General features: G+C 46.5%; 1 protein-coding gene across 3 annotated transcripts; it reads right to left on the minus strand.

Annotated features, from left to right (window-relative positions):
* Window positions 1-6,350: 6,350 nt before the first annotated feature.
* On the minus strand, window positions 6,351-26,723 carry Commd7 (COMM domain containing 7). Of its 3 annotated transcripts, XR_009225800.1 has the most exons (10): window positions 26,582-26,723; window positions 19,207-19,260; window positions 19,016-19,118; window positions 10,944-11,063; window positions 10,830-10,867; window positions 10,090-10,180; window positions 9,865-9,914; window positions 9,107-9,230; window positions 8,734-8,782; window positions 7,819-7,906 (listed from the first exon to the last, which is right to left on the minus strand). XR_009225800.1 is itself a non-coding variant. In XM_046433808.2 (9 exons), exons 1-9 carry the CDS (start codon window positions 26,663-26,665, stop codon window positions 7,830-7,832), a joined length of 666 nt encoding a protein of 221 aa, XP_046289764.1. In that variant the 5' UTR covers window positions 26,666-26,723; the 3' UTR covers window positions 6,351-7,829. The 3 variants fall into 3 exon arrangements, 2 of the variants coding, with proteins under 2 accessions (XP_046289764.1, XP_046289765.1); XM_046433808.2 differs by lacking the exon at window positions 9,107-9,230 and having other exon boundaries at window positions 6,351-7,906; XM_046433809.2 differs by lacking the exon at window positions 9,107-9,230 and having other exon boundaries at window positions 6,351-7,906; window positions 10,944-11,000; window positions 26,582-26,722.
* Between the last annotated feature and the right edge of the window lie 604 nt (window positions 26,724-27,327).

Consider the following 27,327-nt stretch of genomic DNA (forward strand, 5'->3'; position numbering starts at 1 on the left):
AAGGTCTCCAAAGGGACAGGGAAGCAGAAAGAGTATTTGAACTTGGGGCTGCTCTATACAGCAGTTCCAAGAACTTGTATTTGAATTGAGCTTTTCTAGGTACACAGGGAAGAATCTCCACCTCCTCCCCTTGGACTGAAGAACACCATCAAATCTCAAACCAGCCCTGTTTCATGTGGCGAGATGGGAAAACAGAAGTACTGTCCAATTCAGGAGGACAGATGAAACTCTTCACCAACCCACATCAAGGGTGACTTAGGAGGAGAGCCAGGGTGCTGTAGAGGACATCCCTAACATCAGGTTGACTTCAATGCCTAAAACTCACCCAAAGGCATCTGCTGGAGGGAGACTCTTGACAAGTTCTCATGTAGCTGGTCACCTTCCATTTATTTATTTATTTAGCAGTACTGGGGATTGAGCTCAGGGCCTCACGCATGCTAGGAAAGCAGTCTACCACTGAGCTACAACACTGGCCATTCTAGTTTGTTTCTTTTCTTTTCTTTCTTCCTTCCTTCCTTCCTTCCTTTCTTTTTGTACTGGGATTGAACTCAGGGGCACTTAACCATTATGCCACATTCCCAGCTCTTTTTAATATTTTATTTAGAGATAGGGTCTCACTAAGTTGCTAAGCTGGCTTTGAACTCAAGATCCTCCTGCCTCAGCCTCCCAGGCACAAGTCACTGCACCAGGCCCTAGTTTCTTTCTTTCTCTCCCTCTCTCTTTTTTTATTTTTTGTTGGGGGTAGGTACCAAGGATTCAACTCAGGGACCCTCGACCACTGAGCCACACTCCCAGCCCTATTTTGTATTTTATTTAGAGACAGGGTCTCACTGAGTTGCCTAGTGCCTTGCTTTTGCTGAGGCTGGCTTTGAACTCCTGATTCTCCCGTCTTAACCTCCAGGAGGCGTGCGCCACCACACCCAGCCCTAGTTTATTTCTTTGTGAACTTTTTTTGTTTTATACTTTTTCTTATACTGGGGATTGAACACCAGGGTGTTTTGCAACTGAGCTACATCCCCAGGCCTTTTTTATTATTTATTTATTTATTTATGGTACGGGGGGATTGAACTCAGGGGTACTTGACCACTGAGCCACATCCTCAGCACTATTTTGTATTTTATTTAGAGACAGGGTCTCGCTGAGTTGTTTAGGGCCTAAGTTGCTGAGGCTGGCTTTGAATTCATGATCCTCCTGCCTCAGCCTCCTGAGTTACTGGGATTACAGGCTTGTGCCACCCGGCCTGGCTTTGTTTTTTATTTTGATGAATGGTCTCACTAAGTTGCTGAGGCTGGCCTCAAACTTGGAACTCTTTGATCTCAGCCTTGCAAACTGCTGAGATTATTCATGTGTGCCACCACACCCAGCTATTTATTTATTTATTTATTTATTTATTTTGAGGTGCCAGGGATTGAATCCACGGGGATGCTACCAATGACTACACCTCTAGAATTTTTAAAAATATTGCTATTTTGAGGCCGGGCACAGTGGCGCATGCCTGTAATTCCTGTGGCTCAGGAGGCCTAGGCAGGAAGATTGCCAGTTCAAAGCCAGCTTCAGCAAGGGCCAGGTGTTGAGCAACTCAGTGAGACCCTGTCTATCTCTAAGTAAAAAATACAAAATAGGGCTGGGGATGTAGCTCAGTGGTCGAGTGCCCCTGAGTTCAATCCCTGGTACCCCCCTCTAAAAATATCTTGCTATTTTGAGACAGGGTCTCTCTAAATTGTGCAGGTTGGCCTCACACTTGTTATCTTCCTGCTTCAGTCTCCAGAGTGGCTATTTAAACATGTTTTTCCCCCTCAGGAGAGTAGGTTCAAGCCAGCTGCAGTGGCACAAGTTTGCAATCCCAGCAACTCATGAGGCTGAGAGAGGAAGCTCAAAAGTTTGAGGCCAACCTCAGCAATTTAGTGAGTCCCTGTCACAGCATAAGAATATAGCAAAAAAAAGGACTGGGGGTGTAGCTCATGGTAGAGTCCCCTTGAGTTAAATCCCCAGTATTGAAAACAAAATCCCATGTTAAAATTTAAACAAACAGGGCTGGGGATGTGACTCAAGCGGTAGCGCGCTCGCCTGGCATGCGTGCGGCCCGGGTTGGACCCTCAGTACCACATACAAACAAAGATGTTGTGTCCGCCAAAAACCAAAAAATAAATATTAAACATTCTCTCAAAAAAAAAATTTAAACAAATAAACAAAAAATACTCCCAAAAACCTTATTGAAGTATACACTTGATTTTTTTTTTTGTACCGGGGATTGAACCCAAGGTCACCTGACCACTGAGCCACATCCCCAGCTCTTTATTATTTTGAGATAGGGTTTCCATAAATTGCTGAGGCTGGCTTTGAACTATTGATCCTCCTGTCTCAGCCTCTGGAGCCCCTGGGAGTACAGGTATGTGCCACCAGGCCCAGGCTTTTGTTTTAAACATTATCACTATAGGGGCTGGGATTTGGCTCAGGGTAGAGCTCACCTAGCACAAGCAGGACCCGGGTTCAATTCTCAGCACCACATAAAAATAAAGGCATTGTATTGTGTCCATCTACACCTAAAAAAATAAATATTTAAAAAAAATATCACCATAAGAAGAAACCACAAGGTCAGAACTGAATAATGAGCACTCCCTCCCCACTACACTCCTCCAGGGCCTCCCTACTTCAGCAGGGACAGTCCTTCCTCCTGGGAAATAAGACAGGCATTTCTGTTTCATCTTCTCTTGGTCTGATCACTTATTTATTTATTTTTCTCTTAAGACAAGGTCTTGCTATTTCTCCCAAGCTGGGCTTGACCTCTGGATCCTCCAGCCTCAGCTTCCCAGGAAAAAACCTTACCATCTTTGGTTTGGTTTGGTTCTGGGGATTGAACCCAAGGGTGCTTTGCTACTGAGATACACCCCCAGGACTTTATATGAGACAGAGCCTCAGCTAATTTGTTGAGGTTGACCTCAAACTTGCAATCCTCCCTTCCGGGCTTCCCAAATTGCTGGGATTACAGGCGTGCATCCCTGGGGCTAGATCATCTTAACAAAAACCAGAAAACTCAAAAAGAAAAGGACCGGGTGTGGTGGCACACACCTGTAATCCCAGCAATTTGGGAGGCTGAAGCAGGAGGACTGCAGGTTGAAAGCTAGCCTCGGGCTGGGGATATGGCTCAAGCAGTAGCCCGCTTGCCTGGCATGCGTGCGGCCTGGGTTCGATCCTCAGCACCACATACAAACAAAGATGTTGTGTCCGCCGAAAAATAAATATTGAAATTCTCTCTCTCCTCTCTCTCTCTCTCAAAAAAAAAAAAAAAAAAAAAAAAGCCAGCCTCAACAATTTAGTGAGGCTTGAAGTGCTGGGATGTGGCTCTGTGGTTACAAGGGCCCCTGGGTTCAATCCCTGGCACCAAAAAAGAAAAAGGATGAACTGTAACCAAAGACTAAAGCCTAGGACAGGAACAAGTGAATCAATAGGACGATGAAGTGCCTGCATCAGAGGATCCTGCTGGAATCCCCAGCAGGAAATCCCCTGCAGCTCCTGGTCAGTGCTCCTTCTCCAATACATGATGTTCCTGACAAAATTCCAATACCCCAAAGGGACTGGAGGAGTTTAAGGAGTCCATAATGGCTCTCACTATCCAAAAGGAAGTGAGCACTTGAATAGAAAACAGACTGTTGTTATCTGTGTCCAGGGTTTATCTTTACCTCCTCAGGGCCCCAGGAGCTCCAACAAGGACTGTGGGATCAGGCAGCAAAGGCTTGGCCGGCTCCTGGAAGATGGCTCCGGAAGATGGGTACCCAGCCTGGCCACCTCACCCTTCAGTTCCATCTCTGCTCTATGTTAAAACTGACCAACAGCCGGGCCCAATGCCACTTGCCTGTAATCCCAGCAACTTGGGAGGCTGAGGCAAGAGGATCATGAGTTAAAAGCCAGACTCAGCAACTTAGCAATACCCTGTCTCAAAAATAAATAAATAAATAAAATAATATATATATATATATATGCTGGGGATGTGGCTCAGTGGTTAAGTGCCCCTGGATTCAATCCCTGGTACACACACACAAAACAAACAAACAAACCCTGACCAACAATCAGAACAATTTTCCCAGATTCATTCTTTTTTTTTTTTTCATTTGAGTTGTTATCCCCATTTTGTAGAGAAGGAAAGGAGGGTACAGAGAGTTCCTTTTTTTTTTTTTTTTTTTTTAGAGAGAGAGAGAATTTTTTTTAATATGTATTTATTCATTGTAGTTTTCGGCGGACACAACATCTTTGTTTGTATGTGGTGCTGAGGATCGAACCCGGGCTGCACGCATGCCAGGCGAGCACGCTACCGCTTGAGCCACATCCCCAGCCCGATTTATTCTTTTTTTAATTTTTATTTTTAGATGTGGATGAACATAATACTTTTATACTTCTATTTTTTTCATTTATTTACATGTGGTGCTGAGGATCTAACCCAGAGCCTCACACGTGTCAGGTAAGCGCTCTGCCACCGAGCCACAACCCCAAGCCACAAACCCAGCCCTTCCCAGATTCATTCTTATAAAGCGAGGCAGGTTTGTGAGGTCCTAGCATGGAGGATCTATGCCCAACCTCATTTCATCTCAACAAAGAACACGTGCGGGTGGGAGGAGGAGTGGAGCTGCAGATGCTCAGCAGAGGGTTCACCAAGCTGAAAAACAAGTTTCTTATCAAGAAGCCTGAAGGCTACACTGGGCATAGTGGATCAGGCCTGTAAACCAGCAACTGCAGAGGCTGAGGAGGAGGATCACAAATGGAGGATCACAAATGGAGGGCAGCTTCAGCAACACAGGGAGTTCAGGACTCAAAATAAAAAGAGCTGAGCTGGGAGGCTGAGCCAGGAGAATCCTGGGTTCAAAGCCAGCCTCAGCAATGACAAGGCGCTAAGGAATTCATTGAGACCCTGTCTCTAAATAAAATACAAAATAGGGCTGGGGATGTGGTGCAGTGGTCAAGTGCCCCTGAGTTCAATCTCTGGTACCAAAAAAAAAAAAAAAAAGAGCTGGGCATGGTGGTATATGTCAGTAATCCCCATGACTCAGGAGGCTGAGGCAGGAGGATCACAAGTTCAAAGCCAGCCTCAGCAATTTAGCCGGGTCCTAAGCAACTTAGTGGGATCCTGTATTAAAATAAAAAATAAGAAGGAGGGGCAATGAGGCTCAGTGGTAGAGTACGCTGGGCTCAGTCCCTAGTACTTCCGTAAAACAAACACAAAATCACTCATAGGAAAAGAACCCTGGAAATAAAAAATTACAATAAATCGAAAAGGAGTAGCTCCCAGGAGGAGGTGCAGAGTGATCTACTTGGTAACTCAGGTGAGAACTGCACCCATTTTAGGACAGTCCCCTCCTACCTGTACTGGGGATTAAACCCAGGGGTGCTTTACCACAGAGCTATATCCCCAGCCCTTCTTACTATTTTTGGGTACTAAGGATTGAACTCAGGGGCACTTGACCACTGAGTCGCATCCCCAGTCCTATTTTGTACTTTATTTAGAGACAGGGTCTCACTGAGGTGCTTAAGCCCTTGCTAAATTGCTGAGGCTGGCTTTGAACTCGCAATCCTCCTATCTCAGCCTCCTGGGTCCCTAGGATTTTAGGCATGTGCCAACGTGCCTGGCTTATTTTTTTTTGAGACAGGGTCTTGCTTAGTTGCTGTGGCTGGTCTGAATTTGTATTACTGCCTCAGCTCTAAATATCTAGATTCCAAGTGTGTCCACAGGGCGTCTGGTAGAGCTGTGGTTTTGAGGTGAAGGAGTTGCCACAGGTCACAAGGTTAATCAGCAGAAGGGCCAGTACCGGAACCTAAGCAGTCCAACTCCAGAGCTGCACTCCTGGCCCCTGAAGCAGATGGATGAAGGCCCAAGAGGTCCTGTGAGACCCTCTGAAGTGTGTGGAAGCACTGTAGGTCCAAGGGGACAAGAGGAGAGAGCCCATGGCTTGAGATCCAGTACAGGGACCGGCTAGGGGACAGTGGAGATGGGAGTGTTGGAAGAGGTGGGCAGGGCCACACTGTTGGGGGTTGGGCTTCATCCTGGACGCCATGCTGAGTCTGAGCAGCTGGATTTGTGGGCTCGCATAAGACCAGCAGGAAGTGGGCAGGGCTGTGGAAGAAGCTGAGGCTGAAGACAGGTGGGGTCATCTGGAAGCCACTGTGGTGACCCATCTGACCTGGGCAGGGCAAAGAGCTGCTGGCCAGAATCTGTCCAGTGGCCAGCTGAGAGCAAGTGCTGCAGTGTCCTGAGAGACCGGCACCACTGGATGTGCTGATGTCCCCCCAAGTTCTCAGGATCTCCATTTTTAGGCACCCAGGGATTAAACCCAGGGGTGTTTGACCATCAAGCCACATCCTTAGCCCTTTTTATTATTTTCTTTATTTTTTAGTTGTAGATGGACACAATACATTTATTTTGTTTAGCTTTTTTATGTGATGCTGGGGATCAGACCCAGTGCCTCACACATGCTAGGCAAGTACTCGGCCACTGAGCCCCAGCCCTAGCCCCCTTGTTTTTGAGACAGGTCTCACTAAGCTGCTTAGGGCCTTGCTTCATTGTGGAAGCTGCCTTCAAACGTGCCATCCTCCTGCCTCAGCCTCGGGAGTGGCTGGGATCATAGGCATAAACCACTGTGCCTGGCTAGGGAAGGCCTTAGCTCTCTGCAAAGCAGATGAGTTTTTAATCCATGCACAAAGAAAACTGGATTTAGGGCTGGGGCTCAGAGATAGAGTGCTCAGGCAGAAGGGCCAGTATAGGAACCTAAGCAGTCCAACTTAGGTAGCACGTGCGAGGCCCTGGGTTTGATCCTCAGCACCATATAAAAATAAACAAAATAAATGTATATAAAAAAATTCTTTAAAAAAATAGGACTTAGACCTTTTCTTCAGAACCTGTATTATTTATCATCTAACCAACACAGGTGGTCAGCTAGATCCCAAATAAACAAAGACATACAGAGCCCTCTCTGTCAGTCACCTGTGCAATCTGCTTCTGCTTTGGGTGGGGGGAGGGTAATTAGCATGTCGCCTTTTTTTTTAAGTATGGGGGATTAAACCCAGGGGTGCCAGGGGTGCTTTACCACTGAATTACATCCCTAGCCCATTTTATTTTTAAAATAGTTTAGTTGTCAATGGATCTTTTATTTATTTGTTTATATGTGGCGCAGAATCGAACCCAGGGCCTCACACATGCTAGGCAAGAGCTCTACCACTGAGCCACAGCCCCAGCCCCCTGCTTTTAATTTTTTTTGAGATAGGGTCTTACTAAGTTGCTGAGTTTGGCCTTAAACTTGTGATCCTCCTGCCTCAGCCTCTTGAGTTGCTGTTGAGTGTTTATTTCTAGTTATGGCATCATTTCTTTTTTTTTTTTTTATGTCTTTATTTAGCCCAGATACCGTTTCTTTTTTTCAATTTTTAAAATATTTTATTTTTTGGTTTTAGGTGGACACAATATCTATATTATTTTTATGTGATGCTGAGGATCAAACCCAGTGCCTCATGTGTGCTAGGCAAGTGCTGTATCACTTGAGCCACAACCCTGGCCCCCAGGTACCATTTCTTTACTGTGGAACTTTGGTGGGGAGATGAGGCCTCCCCCCCACCCAAATCTGAGGTGTAGTCAGTAGCCTGTTGGTATCTAAAACTTGTCTGGAGATGGGTGGTGGTGCTGTTCTGGGCGACTCTCAGGGCTGGGCTCTGTAAGTACTTAATCCCATTGTTTTTCAGAAGCCTCTGTACACCTGCACTCCCAAGAGCCAGCAGGGCCACCTGGAGAGCCCAGGGCCAGAGGAAGGTGCCTTGAAAGCAGTCACCAGGGAAGGGAAGGCAGACAGAAATCAGCTCAAACACTCCATGCTGGTCCTGGCTCGCTCCATCTCGTGCAGGAAGCTGTAGAACTGGGGCAGGGTTAATTCTGGGGAGAAAAAAAAATCCAGTTTGAGGTAAATGTTTCCAACTCTAGAACCGCACAACCCAGAGGTTTTTTTTTCCTGTACCAGGGATTGAACCCAGGGGCGCTTACCACTGAGCCACATTCCCAGCCTTTTTTTATATTTTAAGACAGGGTCTCCCCAAATTCTTTAGGGCCTCGCTAAGTTGAAGCTGCTGAGGCTGGCTTTGAATTTGTGATCCTCCTGCCTCAACCTCCCGGGTTGCTGGGATTACAGGTGTGGGCCAAGAAGCCCAGTCAGGGATTTTTTTGTTTTTGTTCTGTTGTTGTTTTTGTGTGCTGAGTTCAGGGAACCATCCCAGGGCCAGTGCATGCTAGGCAGCACTCTACCATTCAGCCACATCCTCAACCACAGATTGTTTTCTCTTTTGGCTTAGCACATCTGAGTAGCTCTAGATGGGAAACTGGTCACAGTAAAGGACAGAGTCCTGAACACAGAAGGTTCCTGGCTCCCTAAGAAAAATGGGGAAGTGTGAGAAATGGCACCACTCCACAGCACAGAGTCAGGAAAGCCTGTGGGGAGGCTCAGCCAGAGCCTCTGGTCTTCATCATGCTTGGAGCCTTCCCGCCCCCACAGTTCCCTGTTCACAAAGGGGCTTCAAGGCCAGGGTCTTCAACAGGCTGGTGGCTTAGCAAAGCTCTGGCACCAGGTTTCCTGAGGGGGAAGGTCAGGGGTGGCTCCTGCACAGCCTGGTGGAGACTCTCTCCCTGGAGACATGCTGGTGGTGGGTCTCACCAGCCTAAGCAACAGAAGAGAACCTGGGAAAGGCTCAACAGGGATCCAGACTCACCTAGGTACACATTTTCAGTTTGATTTCCTTTTTTAACCACCAACTTTAACTAAAAAAAAAACAAAAAAAAACGTAAATTAAGAGGATGACAACTGGGCAAAGAAAGTCTCCAAAACCCTTTAATCCAAATTCAATGTCAAAGCACTCCAGGGCTCTGCTCCCTAGACCCAGCCCATCATCACAGGGATGCACAGAAGTGGTCCCCATCACCCCCCATCGGAGCTCTGACACTTCCCATGATCACAGGAAGAACCAAACTTTCAGGAATAAAATTAAGATCTGTTTAATTTTTTTTGATACTGGGGATTGAACCCGGGGTACTTTATAAATGAACTACATCGCCAGACCTTTTTGTTTTGAGATAGGGTCTTACTCAGTTGCTTAGGGTCTCATTAAGTTTCTGAGGCTGGCCTTCAACTTGTGATCCTCCTGCCTCAGCCTCCCGAGTTGCTGGGATCACAGGAGTGTGCCACTGCACTGGGCTAGGATCTGTGAATCTAGAAGTAGGCAAGTCAGTGACCATGCCCTTGGATCACACTGCTCTGATTTAAATTCAGTGGAATAAGTATTTACACAGTCATTTAACATTGAACCCAAGGCCTCACACATGCTAGGCAAGTGCTCTACCACTGAGCCACACTCCTAGCCCTCCAACATAGTTTCTTTGGGGACTGAATCCAGGGCCTTGTGCATGTGAGGAAAGGCAAGCACTCTACCAACTGAGCTATATCCCCAGCCCAGTTTCTTCTTTTTCTTTTCTTTTCTTTTTGGTATAGGGTATAGAACCCAGGGTCAATTCACCCCTGTGCTAAGCCCCCAGTTATTATTTTTTCCTTAACTTTGAGATTAGGTCTCACTAAATTGCTGAGGCTAGCTTTGAATTTGCAATCCTCCTGCCCTGGATGGAATACCTGGGATTTCCTGGCTTAATAGTTTTTTTTAACCAATAAATTTTTTTTACCCATTTTCTTTTTTTTTAAGTTGTAGTTGGACACAATATCTTTATTTATTTATTTTTATGTGGTGCAGTGGATCGAACCCAGGACCTCGCACATGAGAGGGGAGTGCTCTAAGGCTGAGCCACAACCTTAGCCCTTTTTTCTCATTTTCAAAGATAAAGAGAAGACTTACTTGTAAAAAAATACTGCCCACTTTTTCTAATTCACTGCTTCCAGATGTCACTGTGATACAAAAGAGAAAAATAAATGAAGAAGTGACTGATGAAGGATTTCCCAGAAAACCCCAATTTTACAGGTTGTCAGCAGGAGCCACGTGAGTGCAAGCTGCTGGCCCCATGGTGTTTGAGACTAAGACTCCCAAACCCTTGGGATCCTGGAGTTGGCTCTGACCAGTTACCTCCAAACTTCCACTCCATGTCCATAAGCTGGTTAATCATCAGGGTCTGCCCCAGGGCCCACTGAGCAAGGGTGGGGGCGTTCTGTTTCCACTGTGAGGAGAGCAGAAGGCCAGAGTCACAACATGGGAAAAACGCACCCCCTCTCCATGCCACCCCAAACAGCAGTTCAGTATTTACAGGGAGTGGGGAGAAGACAGACCCAGGGGCTCCTCCCCACTCACACAAATGGGGGGGTACAAGAGGTATGGAGCAGCGAAGCCGAGGTGATTGTTTTCTTCCCTTCCAAGACTTAACCCATGTTGACCCCAACACTATATTTATTAAACCCAGAAGCTCAGGAAGCTGAAGCAGGAGGACTGTGAGTTCAGAGCCAGCCTCAGCCAAAGGGAGGCCCTAAGCAACTCAGTGAGACCCTGTCTCCAAATAAATACAAAATAGGGCTGGGGATGGGGCTCAAGGATTGAGTGACCCCGAGTTCAATCCCTGTACCAAAAAAACAAAAACAAACAAAAAAATACACGACCAAACAAAAAACTTTATATTCCATCAAATTAGAGAAGAAAAAATGTGACATGCATGACATGTACTAAACAAGGCGGATCAGAAGCCCTGTGTCACTGGTTGGTGTGGCACCCAAAGAAATGAGGCCTTGAGGGTCCCACCCATCAGCACTTCCCCTTTCTTTCCTTTTCACTGAAATAAAAGCAACCCATCTTAACCTTGATGACGAGAATTATACCTTTTCAGAAAAGTAAGTGGCTTTCTCCTCACTGAGGCCTGCAAGAGAAAGGGGGCTCATCAGCATAATAAACAGCCCAGAGGCCCTCCCCCAGCAGCCCTGGGCGTGACCTACCCAGAGTTACGAAATCCGCCCGGACCTGCTCAGCTGTGAGACTCCTCTTCAAGGCACCTGGGAGGCAGGGAAGACAGGGCGAGAATGAATCTGCTGCAACAAGTATTTGACCGGCATAACCTCGGGGATGCAGAGGACAAAAGGCTTATGCACCAGGAAGATTGCAACCCAGCAGGGGGAGGGGAGACACACTTCAGAAACAATGCTGGTCACTGTACAAGTACCGAGCGGCCCTCCAAGGAGGGTGGGAGAAACTGGAGACAAAACTTGAAATATCTACCTATATTTATGGTCATTCTGGTCACTTACATTGATTTATTTTTATTTATTTAAACACAGGGTCTCAGTTGCTGAGGCTGGCCTCAAACTTGCCATCCTCCTGTCTAAGCCTCTGCTGAGTCTCTGGGATTACAAAATGTGTACCACAGTGCCTGGCTGTCACTACCATTTTAACTAAAATTAAGTAAAATTTAAAAGCCTACTGTTGTGCTGTTTCAAATGCTCAGTAGCTACACAGGGTCAGAGACCGCTGCACTGGACAGTGCAGATTATAGGCCATTCCCATTTGCCTAGAAAGTTCTATGGGAGGCCAGTGATTTGGCAGCCTGAGGCCAGCCTCAGCAACTCAGTGAGGCCCTAAGCAAGTTAGTGAGACCCTGTCTCAACATAAGAAATAGCCAGAGTGGGTGATGGCTCCGTGGGAAAGCATCTCTGGGTTCTACTGGAGCTCCATGGGATGCACATGCCTGTAATTCCAGCTACTTGGGGAGGCTGAGGCAGAAGGATCACAACTTTGAGTCCAGGCTGGGAAACTTAGCAAGACACTTGTCTCAATTTTTTAAAAAATTTGTTTTAATTAGATACAATGTCTCAAATTTTTAAAAAATAACTAATAAAAGAGACAATTCTACTAGACAGTGCCATCTGGCCTCTACAGCTCACAAGTGACTTGCAGGGGGCTGTCTCAGCTTCCCTCCAGAAGCCCTAGAACACCCCTCCAGGGGTTGCTTTTTTGGCTGTAATTCCTGAAGACAGAATGTGGCCAGCAGTCTGGGCTTCTCAAGGTTTCAACTTCAGAGGGCAGCCTAGAGTCACAACCGGACAAGAGTTCTGTGACTATCCACTTCTCAATCACCAAAAAATAATTAAATAAAGGATAAAAAGACACCCAGGGCTAAGGCAGGGCCCTGAGCCTACACCCTGAGTCCAAGTGCCCACCCCCACCCTGCTCCAGGAAAACAATCCCAAAGGCTGTGGTGCCGGTAAAAATCCACCACATAAACAAAGAGAGGAAATCTTTTATCTCCAAGATCAGACTGGGCAAGGAAACCACGGGGAAATAAAAACGCAAGACCCCAGGAAACCCCAGCCATAGGCTCTTGAGAGGGGAGACTTCCCAGTCATGAGATGCACTCATGACCACCAAAGGGACAGCTCCCTGGTTTATGGCCAGAGCAGATCTTTTTTTTTTGCAAATACACTACCACTGAAATCTCCCTCCAGCCCCTTTTATTTTCTTCCTTTCTGTTGTTTAAAAATTCTCTAATGGGGGCTGGGATTGTGTGTGGCTCTGTGGCAGAGAGCTGCCTGGCATGTGTGAGGCACTAGGTTCCATCCTCAGCACCACATAAATAAATAAATAAAATAAAAATTTTGTGTCCATCTGATAAATAAATAAATGGGTCCGAGGGTATAGCTCAGATGGCAGAGTGCTTGCCTAGCAGGCACAAGGCCCTGGGTTCAATACCAAGCACCAACAAAAAATTTTTTAAAATACATAAATAAAGGTTCATTGACAACTAAAAAAAAATACACTAAAGAAAAGTCTAATCATGTAGAAGTAGGTTGTTGTCGTTTTAATGTGAAAGTGGTAAAATTGTGGGCATTTTTTTCAGGGTGGGGGCTACCAGGGATTGAACTCAGGGGCTCTCTACCACTGAGCCACATCCTCAGCCCTGTTTTGTATTTTATTTAGAGACAGGGTCTCACTGAGTGGCTTAGTGCCTCACTGCTGCTGAGGCTGGCTTTGAACCCATGATCCTCCTGCCTCAGCCTCCCAAGCCACTGGGATTACAGGCACGTGCCACTGCGCCTGGTTGTACATTTTTATTAAGAAAAAAAAAGTTACTTTTTGGGCAAGGCCACAACAGCCAGTCAGTGGCAGAGCCAAGTGGCTTTCAGGCCAGAGTGGCACCAAACCCTAATTCTTCCTGCTCCAGTCATCCTGACAGGCTGTCCTGGCCGTGCCTCCACAGTGAGGACAGGAAGGCTCACTGAGCTCCAGGCCCAGCAGCAGACTCTGGTCTCCCGCAGGCAGGAGGCAGGAGCCAGACTTAAACATGCATCTGCCTCCTGGGAGGCCTCAGGATCTCAATTTCTTCAGTTTCTTCCTTTGGTGATTCTTTGTTCTGAGCAAATGCCAGCCAAGGCAGGCCTGCAGCCCTGGACCTAAGGAGGCCTTGGGGAAAACTCCTCAGACAGCCTAATGTGCAGCTCATGCAATCAGGATTGCAGCCTGAGAAACTTAGGGAGACCCTGTCTCAAAATGCGGGGCGAGGCAGGGCTAGGGACTTAGCTCAGTGGTAGAGCACCCCTAAGCTCAATCCCTAGTACTAAAAAACACAAAAATACCAGAAAAACCCAGGCTTAAATAGAGTCTCTACTGCCAAGTTATCTGTAGTCCTAAAAGATGACATAACCATAATGACAGTCATAATTAAAGCAGCAGAGCCAGCCATCGTGCATTCTGGTCAGCACTTTACATTCATTAGTTTTCTCACCTTTCTAGCAAGCAGCTTGAGGTGCCCTCAAGCTCCATTTCATCCTTGATGAAACTGATTCTTAGACAGATTCAGTCACTTGGCTCAAGGTCTTATGCAGCCACAGGGAGTAAGCCAGAACTTTCTGGAAGGCCACCCAGCAACCAAATGCAAGGTGGAGCCCTTATGTGGATCCAGATGGGAGCAACCAACCACCCACACACTCACTGCACTAGACAATGGGGACATCTGAGCACTGATTGCATAGTTTCCTTTCAGATGATAATGACATTGTGGTTATCTTTTAGAGATAGTACTTAGCAGTAAAATGGTACAACTGACATTTACTTTAAAATAACTCAGTTTGGAGAGCAATAAAAAAGGGGTGGGTGCAGATGAAACAATTTGGCCAGGGGTGGACAGCTGTGAAAGTGGGGTCCTCTTATGAATTACATACTTGCCAGGTGTGGGTGGTGCACACCTATAATTCTAGTAACTCAGGAGGCTGAGGCAGGAGGATCACTTGAGCCCAGGAGTTTGAAACCAGCCTAGGCAACTTAAGTGGGACCCTGTCTCTTAACAAAAAAAAAAAGCACTTTTCAAAGCTTTTACTTGAGATCCCTTCTGTCCCCATCTCCCAAAAAGGAGGGCTGCACAGTTCCCAGTGAACAGACACTGGTTCAGCAGCTTCTTCCCTACAGGACTTTTCGGAGGCTGAGACGTGGCAGTGTGTGTGGGTCTCCAAGGTTTCAAGGCTAGGGCTGGGGAACAAGGAAGTCCTGGCTCTGTGTGGCCACTGAAGCCTTGTATTGGTGGACATGACATGCCCACTGTGGGAGAGTCCCTGTGAGGGCCCCTCAGCTGTGACAAGCGGCACTGTTGCAATGGCATCTCACCAGGTAAGCACAACCAGGGTTCCGGAAGAGAAGGGGATGGGACCCAAAGGCTCTTACTTTGTGGATTAAACGGTAAAAGGTCTTGGGTGCCAAACTAAAGACTCCATTACAGATGGTAAGGAGCTGGGAGCAGCAACAGGAACCATCCTGGGACCCTTAATGCCCTACCTAAGCCCCAAGGCTGAGAACTTGTCCTGGGATGGCGCCTTTGGGACTGGAAAGACAGACATCAGAGGACAAGGCAGAAGAAGGGGCCAAGCTGCAATCTCAGATGCTTCAGAGATGTTCTAGAAGAAACAGATGATCAGGCAGGAAGGCCCCGCAGGACAGAGTGTAAAAGGAAGAGAAGCTGACAGTGGACTCAGAGGTTCAGCAGATCAAACCCGAGAGCGCTCCACCCAGAACTGGCAAAGCTCTGGACCAGTCAAGAGGCAAGTACAGGTCCCCATCAGCAGGTGATGGAAACTTGATGTCAGTCTGACAGTGAGACACAGGGCCGAAAGCTGGTTGGTCAGTCAACCAATAAAGGCTTGAGGTCTGAGAGTGCAGCTCAGGGCTCAGTGCCGGGCACCTGTTCAGCATGGGCAAAGGCCTGGGTTTGATCTTCAGCGACACACACACATACACCCCTCATTTACGCTCATCCTACTTTAAAATGTTTTTTAGGGGCGGGGGCTGGGGCTCAATGGTAGAGTGTTTGCCTGGCCCATGTGAGGCACTAAGTTTGAACCTCAGACCCACGTAAAAATAAGTAAAATAAAGCTCTATCTACAACTAAAAACATTTATTTTTTTTTAATTTTTTTTTAGGTACAGGGGGTTGAACCCAGGGCCTCGAACAAGGTGCTCTGTTAGTGCTCAACCACTGAGAACCTCCCCAGCCTGGGATTTTCACTTTTGACTCCTCCATAGCTCTGCATTATTTAAAAAGTTTGTAATAAAAACGTGTTCCTGTATTAAAAGAAACTTCAATTTCTCATTCAACCAAGAGGACAAAAAAACGCAAGAATCACAGAAATAGATCAGAAAATTTTGCAATTGGAAACCTCTAGACTGTTCTGGTTTCACCCCACAGAATCTAAGGAGCATAATACAAAGCAAAGAAGGGATTTTCAGTTTGGTGCAGTAGTGCACGCCTGTCACCCCAGTGACTCGGGAGACTGAGGCAGGAGGATCACAAGTTCAAGGCCAGCCTCAGCAACTTAGTGAAGCCCTAGATGACTTAGCAAGACCCTGTCTCAAAAGGGTCTTGGTTCATGGTTAAGCACCCCTGGGTTCAATCCCTGGTACAGGGAAAAAAGTGGGGGGAAGGGAAGGGAAGGTACCACCACAGGGACAAACAAATTAAGCCCCCAGTTTCTTCTCCCTTTTTTTTTTTTTTTGGTCCTGGGGATTGAACCCAGGGATGTTCTACCACTAAGCTACTTTCCCAGTCCTTTTTAAAAATAAAATTTATTAGAGACAGGGTCTCACTAAGTTGCCCAGGCTGGCCTTGAACTTGGAATCCTTCTGCCTCACCTCCTGAGTAGCTGGGGTTGCAGGTGTGCACCAGTGTTTGGCTCAGGATGCTGGCCTAATTCCTCTCAGCCTGGCCAAAATTACTCACTCTTCAAAACTAGGCTCAAAGTTACCCTTCTCTCTCCCCCTTCTTCCCTCCACACCCTCCCCTTCTTTCCTCCTCTCTCTCCCCCTTCTTCCCTCCCCCCCTTTGCAGTACTGAAACCAGGACCCCTGTGCATGGTAGGCCAGTAAGTGCTCTACCACCAAGCTCCATCCCCAGCCCTCACATCTGTCTTTAAATAAACTATTAGTTAATTTTCCATATTAACAGTAGCAACCTGGTAGACAATACATAGCCAAAAACCAAACAATTAGACCAACTTGGAATCCTACCTTCTAGATATGGCCACAGCTAACTTTGTTTTTTGCCCCCATGCTGAGGAATCCAACCCAGTGTCTCAAATCAAATATGCTAAGCACACACTCTACCGCTGAGCTACATACACCTTCCGTTCTTAAACTGTTATTTTTATGATCAGTGGCCAGACTTGCTGGTGTGTGCCTGTACTCCTAGCACACACCAGCAAGGTGTGTGCCAAGGCCACGGCAGGAGGATCACAAATTTGAGTCCAGCACCTTCAACTTAACAAGATGCTCTATCAAAATAGGAAATAAAACCAGGCATGGTGGTACATTCCTGAAATCCCAGTGACTCCTGATACCGAGGCAGGAGGATTGCAAGTTTGAGGCCAGCCTTGGCAATTTAGTGAGGCCCTAAGTAACTTAGTAAGACGGTGTTTCAAGATAAAAATAGAAAGGGCTGGGATGTGGCTTCATGGTTAAGTGCTTTTGGGTTCAATTCCCAGTACCAGGGAAAAAACAAATCATATATTGTGAAAGTTTTCCATATTATTACATTTTCCTCAATAGCATCTTTTAAATTAGTGAATAATAGAAAAAAACCCCACCTTTTATTAGGGCTAAGTATTTTATTTACATGGTCTCAATCTGTACATGTTCCCTCTCTTTAAAAAAAAAATTGCTTAGTTGGAGGGAAGATCACTGTTCTGGAGGGCCACTTCTAGGGGTGTGGAGAGATCAGGCACCTGGCTGACTCAGAAGTGTGTGTGGTGTGTGTGTGTATATATATATATATATATTTTTTTTTTTTTTTTTTTTTTTTTTTGTAGCAGGGACTGAACTAGGGCACTTACCAACTGAGCCACATCCCCAGCCCTTATTTTTTATTTTGAGACAGGATCTCACTAAGTTGCTTAGGACCTTGCTAAATTGCTGAGGCTGGCTTTGAACTTTGGACTCTCCTGCCTCAGCCTCCTAGGCTGCTGAACTACAGGCGTGGGCCACCGTGCCTGGCAGAAGTATACCTTTTTTTTTTTTTGATAGCAGGGATTGAACTCAGGGACACTTGACCACTGAGCCAGATCCCCAGCCCCCTTTTGTATTTTATTTAGAGACAGGGTCTCACTGAGTTGCTTAGCTCCTCACTTCTTGCTGAGACTTTTGGCTTCAAATTTGCAATCCTCCTGTTTCAGCCTCCAAACCACTGGGATTACAGGCATGTGCCCCCGTGCCTGGCAGAAGTATACAATTAGTTGTAGATGAACCAATACCTTTATTTTATTTATTTTTATGTGGTGCTTAGAATCCGACCCAGTGCCTCACACACACTAGGTAAGCGCTCTACACTGAGCCCAGTCCCAGTCCCAGCCCCAGCCCTAGCCCCAGCCCAGAAGTATATGTTTTTGACCACCATGTTTCCCTATAAAGAATGACTACGGGGGCTAGGGATGTGGCTCAAGCGGTAGCGCGCTCGCCTGGCATGCGTGCGGCCCGGGTTCGATCCTCAGCACCACATACAAAGATGTTGTGTCCACCGAAAAATAAATAAATAAATATTAAAAAAAAAAAAAAAAAAAAAAAAAAAAAAAGAATGACTACGGCTTGTTAAAACAATCCCTGGCTGCCAGGCAATCTGATAGTTTCTAATTTTGCTCCACCATAAACAGTACTACAATGAACATCCCTACAGCTGAACGTTCCTGTTCCTGACCTCCTCCCTTCCACTGGGAACATTTACTGATTGTTCTAGGCAAACTCTGTTCCTCAAAACATCTGTAGTATACTTGAGCAAGCTGGCACAAGCCTATAATCCCAGTAATTTGGGAGGCTGAGGCAGGACAATCACAAGCTCAAGACCAGCCTGGGTAATTTAGAGAAACCCACTTCAAAATTAAAAAAAAAAAAAGGGCTGGGGATATAGCTCAGTTGGTAGAGTGCTTACCTTGTAGGCATAAGGCCCTGGGTTTGATCCTCAGCACCACACACACACACACAAAAAAAAAATTATTAAAAATTTAAAAATTAGGGCTGGAGATATAGCTCAAGCGATAGCGTGCTCGCCTGGCATGCGTGTGGCCCGGGTTCGATCCTCAGCACCACATACAAACAAAGATGTTGTGTCCGCCAAAAAAAAAAAATAAATAAATATTTTAAAATGTTTTTAAAAAAATTTAAAAATTAAAAATAAAAAGGTCCAGGTATGGTGGTGTACACCTCTAATCCCAGGAGCTGAGACGCTGAGACAGGAGGATCGTGAGCATACTTGGATGACTCTCTGGACTCAAGAATGCTCAGGTGCTGGGCGAGGTGGTGGCACAGGTCTGTAATCACAGGGCTAGGGAGACTGAGATAGGAGGATCATGAGTTCTAAGCCAGCCTCAGCAAAGGTGAGGTTCCAAGCAACTCAGTGAGACCCTCTCTCTAAATAAAATACAAAATAGGGCTGAGGATGTGGCTCAGTGGTCAAGTGCCCCTGAGTTCAATTCCTGGTACCCCCACCCCTCAAAAAAGCATGTTGGGTAACATCTCCAGCCACAACTGCCAATGGAGCTACTCACCATTGGGAACCAGGAGGAGGCTTTTCACGATGCTTCTGAGAGGGCCCAGACTGATCTGATTGGTGGTGGCAAATTCAGACAGTTGAGCCAGAAACCTTTCCACCTGAAAAGAGGGACCAGGAGTTCACTTTCGAAGTTCCTCAGACCCACTGACCTGTGCTTCGCAACTGTCCTTATCACAAAATACTTACCTCTTTGGGCTCGATTAGGAAGTGGAAAATTACTTCTGTCAGGGCTGAGAACTGCTGTAAAGAGAACAACACAGAACATCAGTGCCATCTTTACTATGGGTCAGTGTGCCACATCCCATCCAACCCCTTCAGGGAAAGGACCAGCAGCAGAAAAGCCGCTGGGATTACAGGTGTGCACTACCGCACCTGGCCAAAGACCTGATTTGATTATTTTTTATTATTTTTTTTGTGTGTGGTGCTGGGGATTGAACCCAGGGCCTTGTACATTTGAGGCAAGCACTCTACCAACTGAGCTATATCCCCAGTCCTGCTTTGATCATCTTAAAGTTACAAACAATCAAAATACTCACCACCAGCATCCAGGTATCTGCACCACTATATATATTTTCAAAATACTTTTTAGTTGTTAATGGACCTTTATTTATATGTGGTGCTGAGACTTGAACCCAGTGCACCACCATATTGTTGGTAAAGCACAGATGTTTTATTGAGATAGTCAGGAGACATAGAGACATAGAGAGCTAAACTGTGTGCATGCACCCGTGCAGGGACACACATAGATCTCTGGGGTTCAAATACACAAACACACAGTGAGAAAAGATCTGAAAGGGGAAATCACCAGAACAGTAAGAGCAGTTACTTAAGAGTTGGGAACACAGTTCAGGGTGACAAACTTGCCTAACGTGTAGAGGCCTGGGTTCAACTTTCAGCATGGCCAGGGCCATGGGGAGAATGCATTTATGTGTGGTAAGATACTTCTTTTAATTTTTTGCAATGCTGAGAATTGAATGAATCCAGAGCTGGTATCCACTACTGCACACCTGTAAACCCAGCTCTGGATATTCTATTCTTTTTTTTTTTTTTTGTACTGGGGCACTTTACCGCTAAACTGCATCTCAGGCCATTTATATTTTTTTATTTTGAGACAGGGTCTAGCTAGTTGCTGAGGCTGGCCTTGAACTTGCCATCCTCCTGCCTCAGCCTTCTACGTAGCTGGGGCTATGGGACTTAGCCACGTGCCCAGCCCTGCTTTGCTTCCCTCTCTTCCGGTCTACTCCACACTATATCTTTGCTGATTTGGGGGTTGATCCCAGGAGTGTTCTACTTCTGAGACACTTTGCAACCAGGCATGGTTTGGGGCACTTTGGCCAAGGCATCTCTCCAAGTTGCTGTTGCCTTTGAAAAATTTTTACTTGGGGTCAGGCTTGCCAAGGTTGGCCTCAAACTTGTCATCCTCCTGCCTACTGAGCAACTGGAATTACAGATATGCGCCACTGTGCCCAACAGGATAATTTTTACTTTCTGTTTGCCTATCCATATTTTCTGGGTACCCCTAGCACTACTGCTCACAATAAACACCTTCTTATTTATATAACAAAATAGTAAATTTTCCCAGGTACAGTGTCACGTACCAGTAATCCCAGCAACTCGGGACGCTGAGGCAGGAGGGTCACAAGTTCGGGACTGGCCTCAGCAACTTGATGAGGCCTTAAGCAACTTAGCGAGACCCTGTCTCAAAATAAATAAAAAGGAGTGGGGATGTGGCTCAGTGGTAGAGCACCCCTGGGTTCAACTCCCAATACAGAAATGAACAACAGTGAATTCTAACACTTTATTATAATGCTGTTTTGGAATAGTCTCTTGCTGTTTTGTGCTTGCAAATCTTTTTTTCTAGTGCTATTTGGTTAAGGTGAACACTTGTGTTTCCCACAAATTCTTATGTTGAAGCCCTAATGCCCAGTGTGATTTTTTTTTTTTGGGGGGGGAATTGGGGACTATGAGGTGATGGAGGTTAAATGAGGTCACAAGAGCAGGACTCCAGCCCTGAGAGGCTTTATGCATACAAGGCAAGCACTCTACCAACTGAGCTATATCCCCAAACCTATACCTGAGCTTTTACTGTTTTATTTTTTTAAATTTTTTGGGATACCAGGGATTGAACTCGGGGGCACTCAACCACTGACCCACACCCTCAGCCCTATTTTGTATTTTATTTAGAGACAGGGTCTCATTGAGTTGCTTAGCACTTTGCCATTGCTGAGGCTGGCTTTGAACTCGTGATCCTCCCATCTCAGCCTCGAGAGTGCTGGGATTACAGGTGTGCGCCACCTTGCCCAGCAAACATTTTATTTTTGAGACAGGTTCTTGCTAAGTTGCTGAGTGTTGGCATGGAACTCTTGATCCTCCTGCCTCAGTGTTCCAAGCTGCAGGGATTACAAACTGCAGGGATTACAGGTGTGAGCCCCCATGTCCAACTCCTTTATTTATTTATTTATTTATTTTTTTAAAGAGAGAGGGAGAGAGAGAGAATTTTTAATATTTTTTAATTATCGGCGGACACAACATCTTTGTTTGTATGTGGTGCTGAGGATCGAACCCGGGCCACACGCATGCCAGGCGAGCGCGCTACCGCTTGAGCCACATCCCCAGCCCTCCTTTATTTCTTTAATATTTTTTTCCTGCAAATATGTAAAACTGGCAGGACATGGTGGCATATGAATCCCAGCAGCTCCAGAGTCAGGAGGATTGCAAATTCAAGGCCAGCCTTAGCAATTCAGCAAGGCCCTAAGCAAAAAGTGAAACTCTGTCTCAAAATAAAAAACAAGGGGGCTGGGGCTGGGGCTCAGTGGTAGAGCGCTCGCCTAGCACGTGTGAGGCACTGGGTTTGATTCTCAGCACCACATATAAATAAATGAATAAAATAAAGAACCATCAACATCTTAAAAATAATAATAGTACTAAAAAATAAAAACCAAAAAGGGCTGGGGATGTAGTTACCAAAAAAAAACAAAATCTTAATTAAAAAAAAAAAAAAAAGTGGAACTGTCAGCTCTTTGGCTGAATATCCTATGTCACTCAGAGCTTTCTGAAAATTGGGTCAGCTAATTAGAATGCCAAGCACTCTTCCACTTCTAGACCCAGCCCGATACTGACTGAGGCTAAATCCTACTTTCCCCATTGGGTCTCATCCTCCAGTGTGGTCCCAAGAGGAGCTTCCTGCTAATCTGCTGTGTTGCCTGCTCAGACTTCCATCCCTAGTTCTGCTTTCCCAAATCTTCCTTATCTTTCAAAACCCTACCAAGATATCATGATCCCCCAGAAAGAAAGGGATCTATAAGAGGAAACCACAGGATGAAGCAAGACAACCTAGAGAATAGGAGAAAATACCTGCAAACAAATCATCTGATAAGGGGTTAATAATCAGAATCCAGCCAGGCACAGAGGTGCTCACACATAATCCCTGTGCTCTAGAAGCTGAGGCAGGAGGATCACAAGTTCCAAGACAGTCTCTGCAACTTAGTAAGGCCTCAGAAACTTAATGAAACCCTGTCTCAAAACATAAAAAGGGCTGGAGAGATGTGGCTCACTGGTTGAGCACCCCTGGGCTCAATCCCTGGTACCAAACAACAACAACAACAAAACCCCAAACCAGAAATCATAAGGAACTCAAACAACTCCATAGCAAGAAAACAAATAACCTAAATCAAAAATGGGCAAAACAGCTGGGCATGGTGGCACATATCTGTAATCCCAGTGATGTGGAAGAGAATTGAGAATTGTCAGTTTGAGGCCAAGCTCAGCAGTTTAGCAAGACCCTGTCTCAAAATAAAAAATAGAAAGTTCTGTGGATGTGGCTCAGTGGTTAATCACCCCTGGTTTCAATCAGGCTGAGTGGGGTGGCACATGCCTATAATCCCAGCTACTAGGGAGGCTAAGGCAGGAGGATTCCAAGTTTGAGGCCAGCCTCAGCAACTCAGCCCCTGTCTGAAAATAAAATTGTAAAAAGGGCTCAGGATGGAGCTGAATGGTGGAGAGTTTGCCTAGGTAGCAGGTGGAATTCCCAGTACTGCAAGGGGGGGGGCTGGTGTGGACAAAAGAAAAAGGGACCTTCTCTGATTCTCAACTTCTCAGGCTCCCTCTTAGAAGCTGGCCTGGGACACCTAGAATTTGCAACCTCAATGAGGAACAGAAACTTAGCAGCAAGAAAGTTCCTTGTATAGTTTTGCCTAGTCACAACACTGTAAATATTGCAAAGTGCACAGTAAGGATTTCTTGCATAGTTGCCTCTCCCTGGAATGTTCCACCCAGGACTATCCATGCATATCAAAATCTTAACTAGTATCCAGGGCCAGTAAACAGGGAAAAGAGAAAGTTCATTCTAGACCGAGAAATGCAAAACAAGGAGATAACCATTTCTCATTTATCAGATATGCAAACACAAAACTTTGAGGAGGACACCGGTGTGGGCAAAAGGACAAGGAAGGAGACAGGTCCCCACACTGTTGAGAAGACACACTGGGGCGAATTTTCTAGAGAGCCATTTTACAGTATGTATCTTTTTCTTTTTCTTTTTTTTTTCTTTTGATACTGGTGACTGAATGGGGGAGCACGTAACTACAGAGCCACATCCCCAGCCATTTTTATTTTTTTATTTTAAGTCAGGGTCTTACTGTTCTATATGTGTAATATAGGAATTCTGATGCATTCTGCTGTCATGTATTTAAAAAGTAAAACCAAAAAAAAAAAAAGACAGGGTCTTACTAAGCTGCTTTGGGCCTCCCTTAATTGCTAAGGATGGTCTCAAACTTGCAATCCTCCTGCCTCAACCTCAGGAGCATCGGGATTACAGGTATGCACCACCATGCCTTGCCATAACTGTCTTTTTTTTCTTTAGTTGTAAGTAGACACAATACCTTTATTTTATTTTTATTTGGTGCTGAGGATTGAACTAGTGTCTTATGCATGCAAGGCAATCATTCTACCACTGAGCCACAACCCCAGCCCCAGCAGTAACTAATTTTTAAGTGATCATATCTCACTTCAAGGAACATATGCTTCAGATATGTTCCAGACATGCTAACACAAAGCTGTCTCCTCCTTCAAAGCACTGTTCAGCTGGGCACAGTGACACACACCAGTGATCCCAACAACTTGGGAGGACCATAAAGGAGGATCACAAGCTCAAAGCCAGCCTCAGCAACTTAGCAAGGCCTATCTGAAAATAAAAAATAAAAATGGCTGAGGATGTGACTCAGTGGTTTAGCAGCCCTGGTTCAATCCCCAGTACAAAAACAAAACAAAATCCAATCCGGTGAGGAGGAGCATGCATGCCTGTGAGGCAGGAGGATCATGAGTTCTAAGCCAGACTCAGCAAAGGCGAGGCACTGAGCAACTCAGTGAGACCCTGTCTATAAATAAAATAAAAAATAGGGCTGGGATGTGGCTCAGTGGTCGAGTGCCCCAAGTTCAATCCCCGGTATCAAAAAAAAAAACAAAACAAAAAAAAAACAAAAAACCCAACCATGGACTGGGGATATAGCTCAGCTGGTAGAGTGCTTGACTCACATGCACAAGGCCCTGGGTTCAATCCCCAGCACCACAAAAAACAAACAAAACCAATATTATTAATACTCAGAGAAAAACCTTAAGACAATTTAATTAATTCAGACCAGGCTCCCTGGGGCCAGTGTGAACAACATAAGGAAAGCCTCACCTCAACTAACTAACTAAATAAATAAATAAAGAGCCAGGTAGAGTGGTAATCTCAGTGACTCAGGAGGTTGAGGCAAAAGGATTACTAGTTAGAGGCCAGCCTCAGCAATTTAGTTAGTCTCTGTCTCAAAAAATAAAAAGCACTGGGGGCTGTCTCTCCCTCTGGAGTGGCCTGCATTGTCTCTGGAAGGTGTATTCCTTATTTTCTGATTAAGATCTCACCTGTGCATGGTAAAAGAACTGCTTCAAATAAAAACATTGTATCATTAGCTGGGCTCTGGGAGCAGGCCTGCAATCCCATCTGAGGTAGGAGGATCACAAATTCAAAGCCAGCCTCAGCAAAAGGGAGATGCTAGGCAACTCAGTGAGACTGTCTCTAAATAAAATACAAAATAGGGCTGGAGTGCCCCTGAGTTCAATTCCCAGCACCAAACAAACAAAAAACCCCAAACACCATATCATTAAGCCAGGCACACTGTAATTTCAGTGATTTGAGAAGCTGAGACAGGAGGATAGCACCGTGGAGGCCAGTCTCTATCAAGTGCCAAAACCAACGAACCAAACAAAAAACCCACCAGAAACTTATTAAAATGACTATTTCTGGGCATGAGAAAAATACACATTTTACTTATACCTTTGTATACTGCTCAAATTTTTTGTGTGTACTGCTTTCATTTCTACCTACATAAAGTGACTGTGGACCATTTTTTTCCCTTTATTTATTCATTTACTTTTTTAAATTTTGAGACAGGGTCTCCCTAAACTGCTTTGTTGGACCTTGACAAATTACTGGGGCTGCCCCTGAATTTGGTATTCTGCCTCAGCCTCCCAAATCATTGGGATTACAGGTGTGTGCTACCATACTCCACACCTTTTTTCCTTGATAATTTTCTGAATTTATTCTCATAACCAATCTAAAAATAGGGTGGGTGGGTTTGTTTGTTTTCCTGGTTTGTGGTGAGGCATTCTTGTAATCCCAGTCATTTGGGAGACTGAGGCAGGAGGATTAAATTGGAGGCCAGCCTGAGCAATTTAGCAGACTGTGGATGTGGGTCCCTGGTAACCCCTGACCCTGGTTCAATCCCCAGTATTAATAACACTAATAAATATATGTGGCCACTAGAAAACATAGTATTAGATCTGTGGTTTACAATTTCTTTCTTTCTTTTTCCTTTGTGGTGCTGGGGACTGAAGCTAGAGGCCTTGCACAGGCTGGGCAAGTGTCCTACCACTGAACTATTGCTGGACAATGCAGGCTTAGACCATGCTTGGCTTTACAATCCAGGTCACCATGAAAACAGAGGAAGTGCCATTTTGATCCACCAAAGGGGGTGTTAGGAAGCCCTGGAAAGGAAAGGAGAGGAAAGACAAGGGCCCCACATCCTGGGAAGCTATAACCCAGTCGGAGACTGAGTGGTGAGAAATGTCATTTTATCCTCTTTAACTCGGCTGCCTGGGCGGTTTGAAAGGGGCATCCTAATAAGCAGGGGAACAGATGCCACCAGGGCGTCCAGACTTTGCTGGCAGCTGCAGAAGAGGGAGAAGAAGGCTTTTCCGGTTCCACCTCCAGGACCGGGGCCTCCACCTCGGCCTCGCCTTGGACATTTTGGAGACCGGGGCCTCCAGCTGCTCAGGCCCCTCGTCCCCAACGCGTGCTGTAGTCCCGCGCTCCCTGACCTCCCTCGGTTCCCCGAGGGACAGCTCATCAGCGCCTGCGCTGTGTCGTCCTCCGAGGACCCCACACTCCCGGGGTCGCAGGACGCCCGAGAAGTCTCCCGCCGCACCTCTGCGCCCCGCAGCCCCGAGATCCCTCGGCTCAGCCCTGAAAGGCCCCGAGCTGGCCGCAGCCGGCCCCGCGCCCCCGCCGCCCCGCGGCGCCCACCTGCGCGCCCAGCTGGTTCAGCTGCTGCATGTCGCCGCCCACGGCCTCGGGCACCGCGTCCTGCGTGCAGTGCAGGCGACCCATGGCCCCGGCCGCCCCGCAGGTCCCGCCGCCGCCGCCGCCCCGCCGCGCTTCCTCCTCCGGCGGCCTCGCCGCGCTTCCGCAGCCGCACTTTCGCCACGGCCGCGCGCGCCCCCGGTCTCCCGCGGCTCGGAGGAGGGCCCTGCGCAGCGGCGCGGTCACGCGCGGGAGTCCCCGCCAGGACCCTGGATAAGGCGCCTGGCCTCTCTTTACTGTCTGTAAAAGGACACGGGTGGCTGCTTAAAGGCGCCCATTCTGCCAGAAAGCTGACAGCTTCGCCTCCAGGAGGTCTTCCATCGTGGCTCCTTGCTCTCCGTGTCATCACCTTTGTTATTAATCATTCGCAAAACTTTTATTTCTTGCGGTGCTGAGGATTGAACCCAGGGTCTCACTCCTGCTAAAGTGCTCTACCGCTGACTTAGCGTGAACAGCCCTCAGCCTGGATTGCATGCCCACCCGATGCCAGGCCCTGGGACTAGAGGTGGGAACGACCACAGCAGGCATGGCCCTCAGGGAGGAAAGCCACAGCTCCCAAACTCTGCAGGGCATCAGAGTCTTGGAGGGCATGGCCTAAGGCAAGTGCTGGGCCTCCCCCAGTCTAAACTGGGAGGCCCCAGGTGAAGCCTGAGAATTTGCATTTCTAACGAATTCCCTTGGAACCACTT

Source organism: Marmota monax, unplaced genomic scaffold, assembly GCF_021218885.2.
Source record: "Marmota monax isolate L192 unplaced genomic scaffold, Marmota_monax_Labrador192_F-V1.1 WCK01_AAM20220418_F8-fsc00014, whole genome shotgun sequence".
Lineage (NCBI taxonomy): Eukaryota > Metazoa > Chordata > Mammalia > Rodentia > Sciuridae > Marmota > Marmota monax.